Source organism: Physeter macrocephalus, chromosome 16 (genome assembly GCF_002837175.3).
Source record: "Physeter macrocephalus isolate SW-GA chromosome 16, ASM283717v5, whole genome shotgun sequence".
NCBI classification, from domain to species: Eukaryota; Metazoa; Chordata; class Mammalia; order Artiodactyla; family Physeteridae; genus Physeter; species Physeter macrocephalus.
This window is the reverse complement of record NC_041229.1, coordinates 55,076,127-55,099,512: the sequence shown is the minus strand read 5'-3', so window position 1 is coordinate 55,099,512 and position 23,386 is coordinate 55,076,127. Positions and strand designations below refer to the sequence as shown.

The following is a 23,386-nucleotide window of genomic DNA, read 5'->3' as shown; positions in this document are numbered from 1 at the left end:
TCACCAGGTTAACTGAAAATGCTCTAAATCAAGTGCGCCTCCTCTGCCTTAGCAGCAAGACTGTTGTTTTTCATGCCCTGCCCCAATCAAGTTGAACCTCTGTGCCAACAGAACTGTTGTAGGGGCATGGGAGTAATCCCAGGCAAGAACAACAAAACATCTTACTGTTCTTATCTGAAATTCAGTGGTTTTCATGAATAAGCGTTTTTCAGTTTGCAGTATGTCTTTAATATTATTTCCAGAGTGCCAAATTTTTATTTTGACAGTTTTGTCCAGCTTTATACCTGCTTTTTGGGAAAGGATTTGTCAACTTCCTCACTCCATCATGCTGAAGTAAATCTCCACCTTTAATTTTATCTCTCAAAAATATCCTGAGAATTCCCTCCAGAGTCTGAGAAGTAATTGTAGTATCTAGTTTCCATGGTTGGATGATTCAGGATCCCAAGAAAAACATTTCACTTTTTAGACCTCTGGAGAAGAAGTGACAACCACATAAATGAGAAAGATGCTTCTTAACTCATAGAGGACCAGGGCTTATTATATTTTGTATACAGCATTATATTTTGAAATACATTCTGTTTATAGTATAGCTCCTGTATTTTGGAGCTGTTTCAACCTTACTTTAAAACTGATTTAGTACATTTTTCTTTTAATTTCAGAGTTCAATTAAGTTCCTTATGTCTTCCCCTGAAATTGCTTCCCTCTCATGGGGGCAAATGAAAGTACAAGGCTCTACTAAAATCTATAAGGACTGCAAAGTGTGGCCAGGGGGAAGTCGGGCTTGGGATTGGAGAGAAACAGGAACTGAGGTAAGCTATTAGTGTATGGTTGACACTGCATAAGGTTGACCAAGTGATTTTCAAACTCCTAAGCCATAATGACAAAGTTCCAAGTAAAAAGTAATTATTTCTTTCATTCTCTCTCTCTCTCGATATAATACACATACCATTAAACTCACCATTAGAGTTTTAAAGTATGCAATTCAATGGACTTTTTGTCATAACCTTGTACAATAGCTACCACTACTAACTCCAGAATGTATTTATCACCCCAAAGGAAACCCCATTACCATTAGAGGTCACTACCCATTCTTCCCTCCCTCCAGCTCCTGGCAACTACTACGTTCTGTTGCTATAGATGTGCCTATTCTAGATGTTTCATATAAACAAAATCATTCAGTTCTCTTAAGCACATACCTAGGATTGGAAATTCTGGGTCATATGGTAACTCTATGTTTCAACTTTTGAGGAACTTCCAGACTGTTTTCCAAAGTAACTGCACCGGGCTTCCCTGGTGGCGCAGTGGTTGAGAATCCGCCTGCCGATGCAGGGGACACGGGTTCGTGCCCCGGTCCGGGAAGATCCCATATGCCGCGGAGCGGCTAGGCCCGTGAGCCATGGCCGCTGAGCCTGCGCGTCCGGAGCCTGTGCTCCACAACGGCAGAGGCCACAACAGTGAGAGGCCCACATACCGCAAAAAAAAAAAAAAAAAACACACACAAAGTAACTGCACCATTTTACATTATAGTTGTTAGAAATGTATGATGGATCCAATTTTTCTAAATCCTTCCTCTTCAACTCTCACTTGTTTCGCTTTGTTTTTATTATACCATCCTAGTTGATGTGAAATGTTACCTCATTGTGATTCGAAATTTCATTTCCCTTATATTGCAGCTCCTCAAGTATTCTCAGTGTGCCACGCCCAAAATAGAGTCTCCATTCCATGAGTGGAGGTTGGATAAAAGAAGGGAACCCCCTACCTCTCCACCACACTCACTTGGGACTTAGCTTCAGCAATAGATAGCTGCAGGCAGTATGAGAAACATTGATGTCCTGATTCTCCCAGGAAGAAAGCCTTACAGCTGGTAGCTGAGAGAAGAAATAGCCCTATGTTCTTGGCTGCAGCAGTTTGGAGTGGAGTCTCACCTCACTGAACTAGGAGGAGGGAGGCAGGCAGCAGTCTTTCTTGAAATATCACAGATTTTCACCTTTCCTACCAAATATTTATATTTTTTCTTGAATACGTATTTCTTAATTTGCTGTTTCCTCTTTGGACCTTTTCCAAAGTCTTTGAATGATTGGGGTTAAAAAAATTTTTTTTAGGTTATGTTTGTTGGTTTGTTTGTTTTAATAATTTACACTTAGGTGCGAGTAATGGAGCCCTTCATCCAGTAGTGATGGAAGTTGATCCATCCATTCTGAAGGATAGTTTTGCTGGATATACAATTTGTGATAGACAGTCTTTTTCTTTCAATACTTTGAAAATGTCATCCCACTTTTTTTGGCATTACTGGTTACTAATGAGAAATCAAATGTTATAAAGATTTCTTTGGATTTGACAAGTCACTTCTCTCTTGCTGCTTTCAAAATTCTCTCTTTATATTTAACTTTTGACAGTTTGACTATGATACATCTACATGTGGATCTCTTTTGAGTTTATCCTACTTGGAATGTATTGAGCTTCATAGATGTGTAGATTGTTGTTCATCATCAAATTTAGGACATTTTCACCCATTATTTCTTCAAATATTCTTTCTGCCCCTTCTATCTCTTCTCCTCTGTGAAAACTGTTAGGGAGTATGCTTTGTTTTTTTTTGTTTTTTGTAGGGGTTTCTGGTGTCCCACAGGTCTCTTGAGGCTCTGTTCATTGTTTTCATTCATTTTTCTATCCTTTTTCTCAGATTGGATCATCTCAATTTACCTATCTTTCAGTTTTGCTGATTCCTACCTGCCATTGTACCCCTTTAGTGAACTTTTCATTTCAATATTGTACTTTTCAGCTCCAAAATTTCCTTTAAAAAATAATTTCTATCTTTTTATTGTTATTCTCTATTTGGTTAGATACTGTTCTCACACTTTCCTTTAGTTCTTTAGATATGGTTTCCTGAAACAATGACAGAAGTTTCCCTATATGCCTGAAACCAATAGGTGTTCCACTTTATGGTAAGGGGCTCTGTATGCAATTTGGGGTATGCAGTCAACACTTAGCCAGACAGTTTAAAACTCTGCTTGCTCCTTGCTTATGCAGACTCTCAAGGGTACCCAGAATTGTGATCTTAGGCCCTTTTCATGTCATTCCTGAGCATGTGCACAGTCCTGGACATGTGTATGGCCTTTTCAATACCAAGGTTCATACCTGAGCTTTTCAAAGCCCCCATAAACATCTCATTTCTTATTTTTTTCATTTTAGTTTATTGGAACCTCTCATTTGCCCTGTTGTCTACTGCCTCAGGCAGCTGCACTGTTAAACAATTGTCTATGACTGTTTTTGACAAGCTTCTCTGGGAGAAAAGATGGTTTGCACTGGAAAGCTCCAAGTCAGATCAAATAAAGACAGCCTATGAGTGGGGCCTTCCAAGGAACCACCAAACAGGTCAAATAATGACAGTTCTCTGGGAATGGGCATTTGAAGGAGCTTTAATCCATTAGGTGATTGCAAAGCTGGTGGTTTTCACTGTGATTCCAGGTTGTTGCTTTCCAAGGTGACCACAGAAGTGGGGATGGGATAGTGGGGTGTGTTAAAGTCCCCCACTATTATTGTGTTACTGTCAGTTTCTCCTTTTACGTTTGTTAACATTTGCTTTATATATTGAGGTGTTCCTATGTATTTACAATTGTTATATCTTCTTCTTCGATTGATCCTTTGATCATTATGTATATATCCTTCTTTATCTCTTGTAACAATCTTCATTTTAAAGTCTACTTTCTCTGATAAAAATATTGCTACTCTGGCTTTGTTTTGATTTCCATTTGCATGGAATATCTTCTACTGTCCCCTCGCTTTCAGTCTGTATGTGTCTCTAGATCTGAAATGAGTCTCTTGTAGGCAGCATATATACAGGTCCTGTTTTGTATCTATTCAGCCAGTGTATATCTTTTGGTTTGAGCATTTAGTTTGTTTACATTTAAGGTAATTATCAATAGGTAAGTTACTATTGCCATTTTGTTAATTGTTTTGGATTTGTTTATGAGGTCTTTTTTCCCCGTTCTTCTTTTGTTCTCTTCTCTTGTGATTTGATGACTATCTTTTATTTTTAATTAATTAATTTATTTATTTATTTTTGGCTGTGTTGGGTCTTCATTGCTGCACACAGGCTTTCTCTAGTTGTGGTGAGCGGGTGCTGCTCTTCGTTACAGTGCACGGGCTTCTCATTGTGGTGGCTTCTTTTGTGGAGCACGGGCTGTAGGCACACAGGCTTCAGTAGTTGTGGCATGTGGGCTCGGTAGTTGTGGCTCGCAGGCTCTAGAGCGCAGGCTTGGTAGTTGTGGCGCATGGGCTTTGTTGCTCTGTGGCATGTGGGATCTTCCCGGACCAGGGCTTGAACCCATGTCCCCTGCATTGGCAGGTGGATTCTTAACCACTGCACCACCAGGGAAGTCCTTGATGACTATCTTTAATGTTATGTTTGGATTCCTTTTTCTTTTTTGTGCATGTATCTATTAGAGATTTTTGTTTACAGTGAGGCTTTTGTGTAGCAGTCTGTATATATATATATGCTTAAGTTGCTGATCTCTTAATGTCCAATGCATTTTAGATAACCTGCATTTGTACTCTCTTCCCTCACAATTACTTTTTTTTTTTTTTTTTTTTTTTTTTTTTGGCCATGCCATACAGCATGTGGGATCTTAGTTCCCTGACTAGGGATTGAACCCACACCTCCCAGCAGTGGAAGCACAGAGTCTTAACCACTGGACCACCAGGGAAGCCCCACAATTACTTTTTCTGATATTCTATTTTACATCTAATTGTTTTGTGTATTCCTTAACCGCTTATTGTGGTTACAAATAATTTCACTACTTTTGTCATTTAACCTCCCTACTAGCTATATGTTTGGATGATTTCCTACCTTTATTGTATGTTTGCCTTTACCAGTGAGCTTTTCCATTTCGTAATTTTCTTGTTCCTAGTTGTGGCCTTTTCTTTTCTGCCTAGAGAAGTTCCTTTAGCATTTGTCGTAAAGCTGGTTTGGTGGTACTGAATTCTTTTAGCTTTTGCTTGTCTGTAAAGCTTTTGATTTCTCTGTCAAATATGAACAAGAGCCTTGTTGGGTAGAGTATTATTTGATTGTAGATTTTTCCTCTTTCATCACTTTAAGTGTATTGTGCCACTCCCTTCTGGCCTGCAGAGTTTCTGCTGAAAAATCAGCTGATAGCCTTATGGGAGTTCCTTTGTATGTTATTTGTTGCTATTCCCTTGTTGTTTATAATATTCTATCTTTAATTTTTGTCATTTTGATTACAACATGTCTCAGTGTGTTCCTCTGTGGGTTAATCCTGTATGGGACTCTGCACTTCCTAGACTTTGGTGACTATTTCCTTTCTCAGGTTAGGGAAGGTTTCAGCTACTATCTCTTCAAATGTTTTTTCAGGCCGTTTCTCTCTTCTTCCGGGATCCCTATAATGCGAATATTAGTGCATTTGATGTTGTCCCAGAGGTCTCTCCAACTGTCCTCATTTCTTTTCATTTTTTTTCTTCTTTCTGTTTGGTGGTGGTGATTTCCACTACTCTGTATTCCAGCTCACTGATCCATTCATCTGCTTCATTTAGTCTACTGTTGATTCCTTTTAGTGCATTTTTCATTTCAGTTATTGTATTTGTCAGTTCTGTTTGGTTGTTCTTTATATTTTCTAATTCCTTGTTAAAAACTTCTAATTTCTCACTCTGTGCATCCATTCTCCTCCTGAGTTCTTTGATCATCTTTACGATCATTACTCTGAACTCTTTCGTGGGTAGATTGCCTATCTCCATGTCACTTAGTTCTTCCTCTGGGGTTTTATCTTGTTCCTTCAGCTGAAACATATTCCTCTGTCTCCTCATCTTTTCTAAATTGCTATTTGTATTTTTATGTATGTGGTAGGTTAGTTATGTTTCCCCACCTTGGAAAAGTAGTCCTCTGTAGGAGACGTCCTATGTGTCCCAGGATTACACTCCCCTCTCGTCACCCAAGGGCCAGGGGCCAACTGGTCCCAGGGTAGTGTCTAGCCTGCAGCAGGCTGCAGGACTATAGTTTTCTTAGTTCTGATGTCTGCCCCCTGGTGGGTTGAGCTGGGTCTTGACCCTCTGGTGGGCAGGGCTGTGTCTAGAAGCTGTCTAGAGGTGGCTGTGGGCTCAGGAAGTCTTTAGGCAGCCTGTCTGCTGATGGGTGGGGCTATGTTCCCATCCAGTTTATTTGGCCTCAGCCATCCCAGCACTAAAGCCTACAGCCTGTTCTGTTCTGCCGGGTCTTGATGTGCCAAGGTGTGTCAGCCTCCAGGTGAGCTCATGCAAATGAATACTCCCTGATGTTTCTGCCACCATTGTCTATGTCCCCAGGGTCTCCCCCACCCCAGGAGACCCTCCAAGACCAGCAGGTAAGTCTGGGCCAGTCTTCTATCAAATTACTGCTTTTACCCTTGGTCCCAGGGTGTATGAGATTTTGTGTATGCCCTTTAAGAGTGAAGTCTCTATTTCCATCAATCCTGAGGAGGTTCTGCGTTCAAGTCTTGCTGGCCTTCAAAGCCAAGTCCTCTTCATGGTGCCAGACCCCTGGGCTGGAAGGCCTTACGTGGGGCTCAGAACTCTCACTCCTGTGGGAGAACCTCTGTAATATAATTAATCTCCAGTTTGTGGGTTGCCCACCCCGGGGGTACAGGATTTGATTATATCGTGAGTCCACCCCTCCTACCGGTCTCATTGTGGTGCCTTTGTTTTGAACTGCATGCACTCATTGTTTTGATCCAGACACCTAGTTGCTTGTTAGCTACCAACCTGGATCTTAAAGAAAGGAATAAACCTTTCCTTATAAAAAGAAAGGATTGGAGGGCTTCCCTGGTGGCGCAGTGGTTGAGAATCCGCCTGCCGATGCAGGGGACGTGGGTTCGTGCCCCGGTCCGGGAAGATCCCACATGCCGCGGAGTGGCTGGGCCCGTGAGCCATGGCCACTGAGCCTGCGCGTCCTGAGCCTGTGCTCCGCAACGGGAGAGGCCACAACAGTGAGAGGCCCGCGTAACGCAAAAAAAAAAAAAAAAAAGAAAGGATTGGTAAAAGAAATGAGAGGGCTTTGAGATATAGAAGGGACAGAATGAGAGCAGGCTGAGGAATAAGAAGCAGTAATGCTTGTGAACCAAATGACTCCATTGGATTGTTTCATCGAGTAAAGCTAGAGTGGTGTAAGAATAGGCAGTGGTATGGTTGAGGGTGTCAGGTGTCTGCAGAGCTCAGTTTACATTTTATTCAGTAGACAAGACATAGCCACTTCAGATACTTAAGCAGGAGATTGATTTGACTGACAAAGATTATCCAGACTATGGGTTTAAGATATATTGGAGTACCAACTTATGAGTGTGCCACATTGGAGAGATTTTTTTTCTTCAGCAATGGATTTAATGCTATATATTATATTTTTCCCATATAAGACTAGATGAGTTAGTATTACCCTTAACCTCATTCTGTATTTAAGGAAACTTAATAAGTACAGAGTTTAGAGCTAGAAAGCTAGAAAAATGTGAAATCAAATAGTAAATTCAGGTCAGATTCTAACTTTCTTTCCTGTTCCTTTCTACTACATCATGATTCCTCTTATAAACTTCAACACTAAAGACTAGAAAACTGTGAAGTTGCCAGTGATGATAACAGGAAAATAGGAAAAGTTTGCTGTAGGTTTAGTTTTCATCTTGTTAAGTTTCATCTGTCAGTAGAATAAACAAGGGAAGGTGTTCTAGAACTAGTTGGAGAGAAGAACTAGCAAAGATGAGAGGAAAAGCTGAGCTGTTGACTAGAACTCATCTGTAGAGAGGCAAAAGGACATCAAATCAAAGCTATTAAGCCTCAGAGTCCTCATCTATAAAATGGAGATAGTAATATTACCCACCTCACAGAGTTGATCTAAGGGTTACTGTACTGTGCTAGATATGGTGTAGGCACTCAATAAAAGAAGCTGTTACTGTTAAGTTAGTAGTAGTGTGGGTGGATATGAAACAGCAAATATGAAAACTATTAAGAAGGTGAGAGGGTTGGATTGGGAGTTTGGGATTAGCAGATGCCAACTGGTATATACAGAATAAATAAACAACAAGGTCCTACTGTGTAGCACAGGGAACTATATTCAATATCCTGTGATAAACCATAATGGAAAAGAATATGAAAAAGTATGTATATATATGTATAATTGAGTCACTTTGCTGTACAGCAGCAATTAACACAACACTGTAATTCAACTATACTTCAGTAAAAAATTAATTTAAGAAAAGAAGGTGAAATTGGCAGGATAAGGCAGTTTATTAGATTTAGCAGGCAAAGGAGAATTCTAGCTTGGATAAATGGGTACATGGTGGTGCCATTTATTGAGATTGGGTATATGAAGAGGAGGAACAGATGTGTTTGTGTTTGGACAGAGGCTGGGTAGAGAAAATGATTAATTCTTTTGGAATATGTTGAGCTTGAACTTACAATAGGGCATCAAGAGATATCTAGTAGATATTTAGATTTATAGGTCCAGGCACTGTCACATTTTAACTAGATACCTTAACCAAGTTATATAGCCTGACTGTGCCTCAGTTTAACCATTTATAAAAGGAGAATAATGTCTGTTTGTCATGGCTTGATGTAAGAGTAATAAATGGGTTGGGAAGAATAAATTTGAAAAATGCATGCCACTTGCCATCATGCAAATTCATTCTTTCTCTCACTCAGTATTTCTCAGTGTGATTCACAGATCTCTTGCATCAGAATCACCTAGAGGCTTGTTTAAAATGCATGTTCTTATCTCCTGCACTCTTCCCAACTACTGAATCATAATCTCTTGGGGGTGGGACCTGGAAAATAATATATTTCACGTGGTTGCTTTGAATACTAAATATGTTCGTCTTTGTAAAGCATCTACCACAGTGCCTGTCACATAGTAGATACTTGATCTTTTTAAGTTTTTTCTTTTCTTCCTTAGTTACCTAGCACAACGCCTAGCACATAATACTGCTCTACAGTATGTTTCTCAACTATAGAAATGACTGAATTAATTCTTTTAAAAGTCTTGGACATGAAACACTCTGATTTGTACATCAAATGCTGCTTAATAGGGAATCCTTGAGGGAATTAAGTGCCTGAGAGTGTTTAGGGGATTTCTTTTTACTTTAGAGTACTACAATTGTTTATGCCATGAACGGATGGAGGTATTATCTCTAGTTATTTTTCATGCTCTAAATATATAGTAGTATTGTTCAGCTATTCTTTTTTTTTTTTTTTTTTTGGGCTGCATCACGCAGCTTATAGGATTTTAGGTCCCCGACCAGGGATTGAACCTGGGCCCACAGCAGTGAAAGCATCAAATCCTAACCACTGGACTGCCAGGGAATTCCCTTGTTCAGCTATTCTTTTTAATGAACTACCCAAAACTTAGTGATTTACAATAATAAGTGTTTATTATCATGCTTATAGGTCTAGCTGGAGCAGCTCTACTCCAAGCTGCAGTTGGCAAGCTGGCTGGGTACTCCATATGTCTCTTATCCATCTTGGACCAGTGAACTAGCCAGGACCTGATCTTCTCATGGTGTTATCTGAAGCTCACAAACATAAGCCCCACTGAGCAAGTATATTTCAAGGCTTTGCTTGCCCCAGTTTCACCAATAAGTTCCCACATCAGTAGGGCACAGAAGTATATTCTGCCCACAGTAAGAGGGCAAAAAGAGTGGGGCTTCCCTGGTGGCACAGTGGTTGAGAGTCCACCTGCCGATGCAGGGGACACGGGTTTGTGCCTGGGTCTGGGAGGATCCCACATGCCGCGGAGAGGCTAGGCCCGTGAGCCATGGCCGTTGAGCCTGTGCGTCCGGAGCCTGTGCTCCGCAACGGGAGAGGCCACAACAGTGAGAGGCCCGCGCACCGCAAAAAAAAAAAAAAAAAAAAAAAAAAAAAAAAAAAAAAGAGTGAATATTTGCTGAACAGTTATCCAAACTATCAGAATATTCAATCACATGTTGTACATCTGCATATGAGTTGTTCCCTGGGCAACCAAAACCGAACATATCCAAAGCTGATTTCATTTCCTTTTCCCTACCTCCCCAGCCCCCACAAATATCCAGGTACTTTCTTGTGTTCTCCGTCTCCATTAATGGAATCACTATCCACCCAGTCACCTAGAAGAGAAACATCAGACAAAATTTTTATTTCTCCAATTTTCTCCTCCACCATATCCAACAAAGTGCATTTGTTGACTTGGCCAACATAAAGCTAGTCACGTCACTGCTCTGCTTAGAAAATTTCAAAGGCTTTCCATAGACCTCAGAATTAAGCAAAAACTCCTTGAGATAGTGTTCAGGGCCATTTTTTTTTTTTTTTTTCGGTACGTGGGCCTTTCACCATTGTGGCCTCTCCCGTTGTGGAGCACAGGCTCCGGACGCGCAGGCCCAGTGGCCATGGCTCACGGGCCTAGCCGCTCCGCGGCATGTGGGATCCTCCCGGACCGGGGCACGAACCCCTATCCCCTGCATCGGCAGGCGGACTCTCAACCACTGCGCCACCAGGGAAGCCCCCAGGGCCATTTTTTTAAAACAATGATACAGTTGCAAATTTTTCCTTCATTCTCATCCCCTATATTTCATAACACATGTGAAGACCTAGCTATTCCATACCAAATACATATTCCCTTACAAACCTACCATGATCTTTCATTCTCTGTACCTTTGCTAAAACCATTTCCTTTAATTGATTGTTATTTATTTATTTATTTATTTATTTATTTGATTGCGCTGGGTCTTAGTTGTGGCAGGCGGGCTGCTTAGTTGTGGTTCACCAGCTCCTTAGTTGCAGCACATAGGCTCCTTAGTTGGGGCAGGTGGGCTTCTTAGTTGTGGCTCCAGGGCTCCTTAGTTGTGGCATGCGAACTCCTAGTTGCGGCATGCATGTGGGATCTAGTTCCCTGACCAAGGATCAAACCCAGGCCCCCTGCATTGGGAGCACAGAGTCTTATCCACTGTGCCACCAGGGAAGTCCCTAAAACCATTTCCTTAACTTGAAATGACCTGCTCCCCTTGGTACCTGTTGAAATCTTATATATCCTTCAATTCCTAGCTTTTGTTTTATCTCCTCTATGAAGCACTTCCTGATAATCCTTGTGAGAATGAGCTGCTTACTCCATTCTCAGTATTCCTATAATACTTTGTGCCTCTATTTTAGCACTTAGTGCAGTTCACCTGTATTGTACTGTGTGTATTTACATGTTTCCCTCACTAAGTGGTGAACTCCCTAAGGGCAAGAACTATGCATTTAGCACAGTGCCCATAAAGTATGGGCTCAATAAATGTTGGCTGCATTGAATTTTTAATTATAAATGTCATTTAAAAATTTTTTTATACTTTGTGACATTCCTTCTGAGGTAGGTTAATGTTGTGATTCCTTTTTTATCAGTTTAAGGGTGGGAAGGGGCAGATGATATAGTGATTGCAGAATGGAAATATCAAGAAAATTTACTGTCTTCAACCAGTGTCCTTGAAATAATAATTACTACTACCTACTCCCAAATCTCTACCAATCATTAAACACCTGCTGTGTGCCTGTTCAAATATAGCTTTTCCAGGGTCATACCACTAATAATTTTTGGAACCAAGATTTGAACCTGAGTCTTACTATAAAGCCTATACTTTTCTACTATTACATACTGTCCTCACTCATTTCTATCCTAAAGCAATAACTTTCTTATTGGAGAAGAGTTTTCTATGTGGAAACATGCATAGGTCTTTCATTTATATATCCTTTTGTTAGGCTGAAAGGGGACAAGGAGGAAGATATGACATAAGTGTAAATTTAAAAGAAAGCCAAACCAATTAGCAGGCACCAAAGAGAACCAAAGGAAATGTGGAAACTTTACCCCACCTATTTAAAAAAAATTTTTTTATTGACGTGCAGTTGATTTTATTCCCACCTTTTAATTTTAAACAATATTAAACCTATGAAACAGTTGTATGAATATTACGATAAATAGCCACACACCCTTTCTCAAAATCTTCAAGTTGTTAATATTTTGCCATGTTTGTTTTTTTCTCTCTAAACACACACACACACACACACACACACACACACACACAAACACACGTACACATTTTTCCCCAATCATTTGAGTGTAAATGGCAGATATTTTAGTATTTCTTTCCTAAGAACATAAACATTCTCCTACATAGCCACAATATCATTCTCACAAATAACGATATTATCCTTGATACAATATTACTATTTAGTATATAGTCTATCTTCAAATTTCCCCCAAAATGCCCTCTATAACTATTGCCGATTTTGTGGTTTTATTTTTATATATAATACAGGCAATAGGGGTAAAGTATAACATAATTCTCAGAGTCTTGTCCATTTGATCAGTCTAAAGGTTCTAGTACTCAGGACACTGCTACAAAAGTAAAGATAGATGAGCTGAGCTGTCCCTAACCCTTTCTGCTTTTGTGTGTGTTTGTTTTTGCTTGTGTTTTCCCATTCACCTTCTAAACCTGGTTGACCTGGAAAGCCTATGTTGAACCTCTCCCGCCCCTTTTTCTATTTTGAAATATTTTGAACCTATATAACAAATTGGAAAAAAATAATAAACACTTGTATACCATCAGCCTAGATTTACCAGTTTTTAATATTCTGGCACATTTGCTTTATTTATCTCTTGGTGGCTTTCTCTCTCTCTCTCTCTCTCTGAATAACTATATTTGCTGAATCATTTGGAAGTAAGTACTGACATCATGATACTTAACTCTAAATGCTTCATCCTGTATCTAATAAAACAAAGGCATTCTGCCTTACATAATCATAATGTTACACTCAAGAAATCTAACATTTATATAATATTAAATAGCATCAACTCCATAGTCAAATTATAACAATTGTTCCAATAAAATAATATCTTTTATAGCTGGCTTTCCTTTCCAACCCAAGATCCAGTCAGGGGTCATGCATTGCATTTTGTTGTCGTGTTTCTTTACTCTATCAATAGACAGATTTATTGATTGAAGTATAATTGACCTAGAATACTATGCAAGTCTCAGGTGCACAACATAATGATTTTTCTATACATTACAAAATGTAACCGTTAAGTTTGTACCTCTTAATCTCCCTCACCTATTTCACTCATCTCCCCCACCACCTCCCCTCTGGCAACCACCTGTTTATTCTCTATGAGTCTAATTTCCGTTTTGTTTTACTTGTTTATTTGTTTTGTTTTTTAGATTTCACATATAAGTGAAATCATACAGTATTTGTCTTCCTCTGTCCAACTTATATCACTTAGCTTAATACCCTCTAAGTACATCCTTGTTGTCACAAATGGCAAGATTTCATTCTTTTAGTGTTTTCATTTTCTTTGCAAAAATACACAAGTGGAATTGCTGGATTGTCTGGTACTTCTATTTTTAATATTTTGAGGGACCTCCGTACCGTTTTCCATAGTGGCTGCACCAATTTACATTCCCACCAACAGTGCACAGGGTTCCGTTTTCTCCACATCCTCGCCAACACTTGTTATTTGCTATCTTTTTGATAATAGCCATTCTGACAGATCTGAGGTGATATTGCATTGTGGTTTTTATTTCTATTTCCCTGATGTAGCTACATCAAACTAAAAAGCTTTTGCACAATGAAGGAAACTAACAACAAAATCAAAAGGCTTTGGAAGAAAATATTTGCAAACAATGTATCTAATAAGGGGTTAATATCTAAAATATACAAAGAACTCATACAACTCAACACCAACAAACAAATAACCCAATTAATAATTGGGCAGAGGTCCTGAATATAAATCTTTCCAAAGAAGACATACATATATCCAACAGACACATGAAAAGATGCTAATAGCTTTCCTCCAAGAAAAAACAATAAGATTTCCATAACATTGACATGTTATGGAAAGCCTCTTAAAGAGGAACAGAATCAGACACTCACTAAGGGCAGAGAGCCTTAGTGGTTTGCCAGGAGGGATTGGAAGAAGCAGAGAGGGAGCTGGTGGCAGGGTGAGGACGCCTCAATAACAGGCTCATGCTCCAAATACAGACCTATGCACAAGGCTGTAAGTAATCACCCACTAAGGCCTGGATCCACAGGCTGTTGCAGTTATCTTTCATGGCTCTGTACGTGACACCCTGGGCCTGCAGTAAAGCACGCAACAGCCAAATTGAGTTCCACTGCTCCAGCAACTCTGATGGGCTCCTGCTGTCTGCAGTCTCTGAATCTTGAGAGGATTATGGTTTTGCACTCTTTTATGACCTTTCACTTCATTGAGCAGTGGCCTTGTTTCCTTATACTAGAATGTGAGCTCTTACAGCCTGGGGATCATGGTGCTCCTCAAAGTAGATGCTATTCTTTGTTTTTTTAAAAAAATACATTTATTTATTTATTTTTGGCTGTGTTGGGTCTTCGCTGCTGCGCGCGGGCTTTCTCTAGTTGCGGTGAGCGGGGGCTACTCTTCATTGCAGTGCGTGGGCTTCTCATTGCGGAGCACAGGCTCTAGGCACGTGGGCTTCAGTAGTTGAGGCACGAGGGCTCAGTAGTTGTGGCTTGTGGGCTCTAGAGTACAGGCTCAGTAGTTGTGGCACACGGGCTTAGTTGCTCCACAGCATGTGGGATCTTCCCGGACCAGGGCTCGAGCGCGTGTCCCCTGCATTGGCAGGAGGATTTTCAACCACTGCGCCAGCACGGAAGCCCCTATTCTTTGTTAAATGAAGGGATCATTCAGTATTTCAGATAAATGCATTTACTTAAGGCAGGTGAAGCTCTCCAGCCCTGATTTGTAATTCTGTTAAATATTTACCTTGGTCGTTGTACCAGAAAAAAAAAAGTTAAGTTCTTCATACCACAGCTGTTCAGCTCAGGCTGGTTCTAGGATTGATCACAGAGCTGTGGAACTAAAAAAGCATCTAATCCAATCATTTTATCGATACATTCTTTAAGAACCAATTATTGTAATCAAATGAAAAAATATCCCCATTTTTGTTTTGCCTTTTAAAAATGTATAAACCTAGGGACTTCCCTGGTGGTCCAGTGGTTAAGAATCTGCCTTCCAATGCAGCGGATGCAGGTTCCATCCCTCGTCGGGGAACTAAGATCCCACATGCCACAGGGCAACTAAGCCCACACGTGCCACGACTACTGACCCCGCACACCACAACTAGAGAGCCCACACACCGCAACCACTGAGCCCACGCACTCTGGAGCCTGCGCGCCACAATGAAAGATCCCGCATGCCACAAGGAAGATCCCGCATGCCGCAACTAAGACCTGATGCAGCCAAATAAATAAATATTTTTTTAAATGTATAAACCTAAATTACTTTAGAGATAAAGAATCTAATCTCCCCCCAATCTCTTCTGATCTTTGTGGAGAATAGGGAAAGCTGGAGGCAGAGATACTGTTCAGAGCCACCTGGGCACTAGCTCTGCATCCCCTCCCACTATGAGGAAGTACCGTTGCTGCTGATCAGTTTGGTTCACTCTTTGACGTGCAGGTGTTCTAATTTAGAACACTCTGATATTCCCTTAAGTGTAAGCTCATATAATCTTAGTGTAAATTCCTTAAGAAGATGCTGATGAAGTAAGTCAGAATATAAAAAGGTGTTAGTGTGAGAGACTGGCTATGTTATCAGCTCTGGAACACTCACTGAGTGAAGAGTGTCAACAGTAGTTGTACACCCCACAGGGAATCAAGAGACATGGAGAAAGCCAGAAAAGATGTGCTGCATCTGCTCCTGCTTTGTGTAGCCACCTGGCTTCTGCTAAACTTTGTTTCCTTGGCTAAATAAATCCGGAAGTAGTGGGTAGGTTATGTGTGCCTATATGTGGTCTCTTCCTGCTAATCTATAACCTGCCAATACTATAGGGTTATTTTTTAAGCTGTTTATTTTGAAATAATTTCAGACTTACAGAAAAGTTACAGGAATATTAGAATTCTCATTTTTACCCAGACCCAAATGTTAAGTTTATCATATTTTCTTTATCATCCTCTTCTCCAATAGACTTTTTTCTGAATTGCTGTAGATATTCTACCCCTTTGCTCCTAAATACCTGTATGTATTTCCCCAAAAAACAAGGACATTCTCTTACAACACAGTGAAAATCAGGAAATTAACATTAATACAATACTATTATCTAATAAACAGACCTTATTAATATTTTGCCAATTGACCTACTACACATGTTACATTTATTGGTCATACTAATGGAATCATACAGTATATAGTCTTTTGAGACTTGCTTTTTTCACTCAGCATAATACATTTTAGATTCATCCATATTGTCATAGGTATCAATAATTTGTTCCTTTTTTATTATTGAGTAGTATTCCATTGTTGGATTATAACACAATCTGTTGATGAACATTTGGGTTGTTTCCAGTTTGGTTTACTACAAGTAAAGCTGCTACAGATGACTGTAGTTAGTAATGCTATACGATATATATGAAAGTTGTTAAGAGACTAAATCCTAAGAGTTCTCATCAAGAGATAAAAATGATTTTTTCTTTTTTTGTATCTATGTGAGATGATGGATGTTAACTAAGCTTGTTGTGGGAATCATTTCATGATATACATAAGTCATATGCTGTACACCTTGAACTTATACAGTGCTGTATGTCAACTATATCTCAATAAAACTGGAAAAACTAGAGTAGGATATGCTGCTTCTAAGTTTAGGAAATAAGAGTTAACAACGCTTCCCCCCACCCCCAATAGAAAGTGCTATGAACGTTCATGTACAGGTTTTTGTGTGAATGTGAGTTTTCATTTCTCTAGGATAAATACACAGGTATGTGATTGCTGAATTGCCTAAGTACATATTTAAGAAGATGCCAAACTGTTTTCCTGCTAGAACATGAAGAAAGTGGTATGCAGTAAGACTGGTGAGGCAGCTGGGAACTTACAGACCATGTTAAGGAGTTTGGCAGTTATTTTAAGGGCAATGAAAAGCCATTGAGTGCTGTTAAGCAGAGGAGTGACTTGAATGGATTTGTGTTTTGCAAAGATTCCTCTAGCTACGATTTGAAGAATGGTTAATTGGAAAGGGCTAAAGTGGTTTTATGGAGACCAGTTAGAAAGTTACTGCAACAGGATAAATAAGTAATGGCAGCTTAGACCAGGGTAGTGGCAGTGGAGATGAAGAGGAATGGACAGGTCCAAGAGATAATAAGGAAGTAAATTATTATGTCCAATCTTTTGGGGAAAATGTTTAACATTTCAACATTATACTTAATGTTTAGATAGCTGTAGGTTTTTCTTAGATGTCCTCTACCTAAGGAAGTTTCCCTTCTAGTTTAGTTTATTTTTTAAATATTAATAATAATAATAATTATTTATTTATTTATTTTTATTGAAGTATAATTGACCTACAATGCTATGTTAGTTCCAGGTGCACAACATAATGATTTCATGTTTCTATACATTACAAAATGATCACCACGATAAGTCTAGTTACCATCTGTTACCATACACTATTATTGACTATATCCCCCATGCTGTATATTTCATCCCTGTGACTCATTTGTTTTTGTTTTTGTTTTTTAATTTATTTATTTATTTATTTTTGGCTGCATTGGGTCTTTGTTGCTGTCCGCAGGCTTTCTCTAGTTACTGCGAGCAGGGGCTAGTCTTCGTTGCGGTGTGTGGGCTTCTCATGGTGGTGACTTCTCTTGTTGCAGAGCTTGGGCTCTAGGCACACAGGCTTCAGTAGTTGTGGCACACGGGCTCAGCAGTTGTGGCTCGTGGGCTTTAGAGTGCAGGCTCAGTAGTTGTGGTGCACGGGCTTAGTTGCTCTGCGGCATGTGGGATCTTCCCGGACCAGGGCTCGAACCCATATCCCCTGCATTGGCAGGCAGATTCTTAACCACTGTGCCACCAGGGAAGCCCGACTCATTTATTTTGTAACTGTAAGTTTGTACCTCTTAATGTCCCTCACCTATTTCACTCATCTCCCGCATCACCTCCCCTCTGGCAACTATGTGTTTATTCTTTGTATCTATGAGTCTATTTCTGTTTTGTTTTGTTTTTTAGATTCCACATATAAATGAAATCATACGGTATTTATCTTTCTCTGACTTATTTCACTTAGGATAATACCCTTTAGGTCCATCCATATTGTCACAAATGGCATTATTTAATTCTTTCTTATGGCTGAGCAATATTCCATTGTATATATGTACCACATTTTAAAAAAATTTTGTTTATTATTTATTTTTTATTTTTGGCTGCATTGGGTCTTCATTGCTGCGCATGGGCTTTCTCTAGTTGCGGCAAGCAGGGGCTACTCTTCGTTGAGGTGTGCGGACTTCTCATTGCGGTGGCTTCTCTTCTTGCAGAGCACAGGCTCTAGGCACACAGGTTTCAGTAGTGGTGGCACACGGACTCAGTAGTTGCGGCTCGCGGGTTCTAGAGTGCAGGCTCAGTAGTTGTGGCACACGGGCTTAGTTGCTCCGCAGCATGTGGGATCTTCCTGGACCAGACCTTGAACCCGTGTCCCCTGCATTGGCAGGTGGATTCTTAACCACTGCACCACCAGGGAAGTCCTGAACTTTTAAAATTAAATTTTATTGGAGTATAGTTGCTTTACAATGCTGTGTGAGTTTCTTGCTGTACAACAAAGTGAATCAGTCATACATATACATCTATCCACTCTTTTTTGGATTTCCTTCCCATTTAGGTCACCACAGAGCACTGAGTAGAGTTCCCTTTGCTATACAGTAGGTTCTCATTAGCTATCTATTTTATACATAGTAGTGTATACACATCAGTCCCAATCTCCCAATTCATTCCACCCTTCTTCCCCCCTTGGCAACAGTTTGTTCTCTACATCTGTGACTCTATTTCTGCTTTGCAAATAAGTTCATCTCCACCATTTTTCTAGATTCCACATATAAGCGATATTATACTATATTTGTTTTTCTCTTTTTGACTTACTTCACTCTGTATGAGTCTGTAGGTCCATCCACATCTCTGCAAATAGCACTATTTTGTTACTTTTTATGGCTGAGTAATATTCCATTGTATATATGTACCACATCTTCTTTATCCATTCCTCTGTTGATGGACATTTAGGTTGCTTCCATGCCCTGGCTATTGTAAACAGTGCTGCAATCAACATGGGGGTGCATGCATGCATCCTTTCGAATTATGGTTTTCTCCGGATATATGCCTAGGAGTGGGATTGCTGGGTCATATGGTAGCTCTTTTTTAGTTTTTTAAGGAACCTCTGTACTGTTCTCCATAGGGGCATTACCAATTTACATTCCCACCAACAGTGTACAAGGGTCCCCTTTTCTCCACACCCTCTCCAGTATTTATTGTTTGTAGAATTTTTGATGATGGCCATTCTGACCGGTGTGAGGTGACACCTCATTGTGGTTTTGATTTGCATTTCTCTAATAATTAGTGATGTTGAGCATCTTTTCATTTGTCTGTTGGCCATCTGTATGTCTTCTTTGGAGAAATGTCTATTTAGGTCTTTGCCCATTTTTTGATTGGATTGTTTTTTTTCTATATTGAGCTGCATGAGCTGTTTGTATATTTTGGAGATTAATCCCTTGTCAGTTGCTTCATTTTCAAATATTTTCTTTCATTCTGAGGACTGTCTTTTCATTTTGTTTATGGTTTCCTTTGCTGCGCAAAAGCTTTTAAGTTTAATAGATCCCATTTGTTTATTTTTGTTTTTATTTTCATTACTCTAGGAGGTGAATCAAAAAAGATCTTGCTGTGATTTATGTCAAAGAGTGGTCTGCCTATGTTTTCCTCTAAGGGTTTTATAGTGTCTGGTCCTTAATCCATTTTGAGTTTATTTTTGTGTATGGTGTTAGAGAGTGTTCTAATTTCATTATTTTACATGTAGCTGTCCAGTTTTCCCAGCACCACTTATCGAAGAGACTGTCTTTTTTCCACTGTATATTCTTGTCTCCTTTGTCATTGATTAGGTGGCCATAAGTGCGTGTACCACATCTTCTTTATCCATTCACCTCTCGATGGACATTTAGGTTGCTTCCATATCTTGGCTATTCTAGTTTACTTTTCTGAGAGTTTTTTTTTTTTTAATCATAAATACATGGTGAACTTTGTTAAATGCTTTTTCTGCATCATTTGACACGACTGTATAATTTTTCTTCTTTACTTTGTGGTGAACTACGTTGATTTTTAAAATATTGAACCAACCTTGGATTTGCTAATGTTTTGTTGAGGATTTTCATTAAATGTTTAAAATAGAATTCACCACTGAAATCGTATGTGTCTAGAATTTTTTCTGTGGAAGGGTTTTAAATTATAAATTCAATTTCTAACATCTGTAGGACTATTCAGATTTTCTGCTTCTTGTATTTTAATAAGTTGTGTCTTTCAAAAAAAATCTTTCCATTTCTTCTAAGTTGTCACATTTATTAGTGTAAATTTATTCCCAATTTTTAAAATTATTCTTCTGCTATCTGTATGATCTATGTGATGTCTCCTTCATTCCTGGTATTTATGATTTGTGTCTTCTCTTTTTTTCCTGATCAGTCTTACAATGGTTTCAATTTTATTAATCTTTTCAAAGAACCAACTTTGGCCTTGTTGATTTTTCTCTATCATTTGTTTCCCATTTCACTGATTTACACACATATATTCATTATTATCTGTCTTCTCTTTGATTTGGATATGATTTGCTTCCCTTCTCCTAGCTTTTTAAGGTGGGGGCTTACACCATTGATTTTAGACAATTATTTTTCTATTATAAGTATTTAAAGTGATAAATTTTCCTGTAAGCATTATATAGCTGTATTCCACAAATTTTGATGTACTTTTCCTTTACCCTTTAGTTCAAAATACTTTGTTGCTCAATTTCCAATTATTTATGGCCTTTCTAAATATCTTATTGTTATCAACAAATCTATTTTGTCAGATATCATATTCTCTGTTATTTCATTTCTTTGAAATTTACTGAGACTTATGTCAGCATAAGGTCTTAGTGATTGTTCCATGTACACTTGAAAAAACAGTGTGTATTCTGCAGTTGTTGGGTGTAGTAACCTATAAATGTCTATTAGGTCAAATTAACTGACAGTGTTGCTAAAAGCTCCCATTTCCTTAATTAGACTCTTTGTCTATGTGTTTTATCAATTACTGAGAGAAGGTTGTTAAAATTTCCAACTATAGAGCCGGATGGACCTAGAGTATGTCCTGCAGAGTGAAGTAAGTCAGAAAGAGGAAAACAAATACTGTATGCTAACACATATATATGGAATCTAAAAAAACAAAGAAATGGTTCTGAAGAACCTAGGGGTAGGACAGGAATAAAGACGCAGACATAGAGAATGGACTTGAGGACATGGGGAGTGGGAAGGGTAAGCTGGGATGAAGTGAGAGAGTGGCATGGTCATATATACACTACCAAATGTAAAACAGATAGCTAGTGGGAAGCAGCTGTATAGCACAGGGAGATGAGCTCGGTGCTTTGTGACCATCTAGAGGGGTGGGATAGGGAGAGTGGGAGGCAGATGCAAGAGGGAGGAGATATGGGGATATATGTATATGTACAGCTGATTCACTTTGTTATAAAGCAGAAACTAACACACCATTGTAAAGCAATTATACTCCAATAAAGATGTTTAAAAAAAATCCAACTATATTGGTTTTGTCTCTTTCCTTAGTTCTGTTATTTTTGTTTGTGTTTGTTTTTAATATTTATTTATTTATTTTTGGCTGTGTCAGGTCTTAGTTGCGGCATGCAGGATCTTTCCTTGCAGCATGTGGGCTCCTCTCTAGTTGTGGCTCCAGAGTGCATGGGCTCTGTAGTTGTGGCACAGGGGCTCTTTAGTTGTGGTGCACGGGCTCAGGAGTTGTGGCACGTGGGCTTATTTGCCCTGCCGCATGTAGGATCTTAGTTCCCTGACCAGGGATCGAACATGCATCCTCTGCATTGGAAAGCGTTTTCTTAGCCTCTGGACCACCAGGGAAGTCCCAGATTTTTTTTTTTTTTGCGACACGCGGGCCTCTCACTGTTGTGGCTTCTCCCTTTGCGGAACACAGGCTCCAGACGGGCAGGCTCAGCAGCCATGGCTCACGGGCCCAGCTACTCCGCGGCATGTGGGATCTTCCCAGACTGGGGAACGAACCCGTGTCCCCTGCATCGGCAGGCGGACTCTCAACCACTGCGCCACCAGGGAAGCCCTGTTATTTTTGTTTTCATATATTTTGTAGCTCTTTCACTAACAGTGTACAGATTTGGGTTGTTATGTTTTTCTTAATGAATTGGTCCTTTAAGTATCATGAGATGAAACTCTTTATCTCTAGTAATACTTCCTATATTGATATTAATATAACCACACCAACTTTCTTAGTGTTTGCATTTTATATCTTTCTTTATCCTTTTACTTTCAATTTATGCCTTTATATTTCAAGTATATACCTTGTAAGTAGTGTTTAGTTGGGTCTTGCTTTTTAACTCAATCTTTGCCTTTCATTAAACTATTTAGTCCACTTAATTACTGCTACAGTTATGTTTAAGTGTTAACATATTGCTATTTGTTTTGTTTGTCCTCATGTTTTTTATTCCTGCCTTTTTAGGGGGGGTTAATCAAGTATTTTTTAATACTTCTGTCTGTCTCCTTTATTGGTTATTTAGCTCATGTGTGTGTGTGGGTGGCAGGCAATTGCCTTAGGGAAGATTCAGGTTACACTTAAACTAACAATTATTGTGTGCCTACAATGGGCCAGGCACTGGGCTTAAGCACAACTCTGTGGTCATTAGGGCTAGTTCTTTCAAGTTTCAAGGTTGCTCCCTAGGTTACAGTATTCTAATAAAAGTGCATTAAATCAAAGGTTAACATGTTTCTGTTCAAATCCCAACTCTGCTACTTAGTAATTGTGTCATCTTGGCTAATGTGTATGTATTTTGTGAGCTTCAGTTTCTTTATCTATAAAAGGAGAATGGATGCTTTTGTGCTACTATTAATGCAGATCACATGGAATAATTTCTATAGCTGCATTACGAAAATTGCAACTTTAAACATGTAAGATATTATTATTCCAGGATTTAATAAGAATACTCATATTTGTTCTTCTTATACCTTTTATAATAAATTTCAATCCTATCCTCTCTAAACCATCAGCTTTTTAGACTGAAAAACCCTTCTTTCTTTGGTACATTTGTTGTCTTGGTATATTCAGCAGCTCTTTTCCTAAACCATGTCTAACTATGATTAGAATGTACCCCTTCAACAACCACTGCATCAAGGCATACTCCTAGTCATACTTCAAGACGCAGTTAGAACAGCATGTCTTCCATGACAATTTTCCACTCTTATTCACTCCCCAAAAGTTAGGCTGGTATTTACCAAACTGTAACTCCTGTATCCCCTTTGCTGATGTGGAAGCAGTTCAGAAGCCACCATCCTTTAACGTTGGATTAATGTTCATTAAACACCTTAC

At 39.2% G+C, this 23,386-nt stretch overlaps 1 protein-coding gene across 2 annotated transcripts in view; it reads left to right on the top strand.

Moving 5' to 3' along the window:
- The window catches only part of AAMDC (adipogenesis associated Mth938 domain containing), a 33,990-nt gene that overhangs the window by 7,831 nt on the left and 2,773 nt on the right, over positions 1–23,386 (top strand). For both annotated transcript variants that reach the window (XM_007107241.4, XM_007107240.4), the window contains exon 2: positions 660–809. In XM_007107241.4, the coding sequence (XP_007107303.1) occupies positions 678–809 (132 nt within the window). In that variant the 5' untranslated portion in view covers positions 660–677. The remainder of the gene's footprint in view (positions 1–659; positions 810–23,386) is intronic.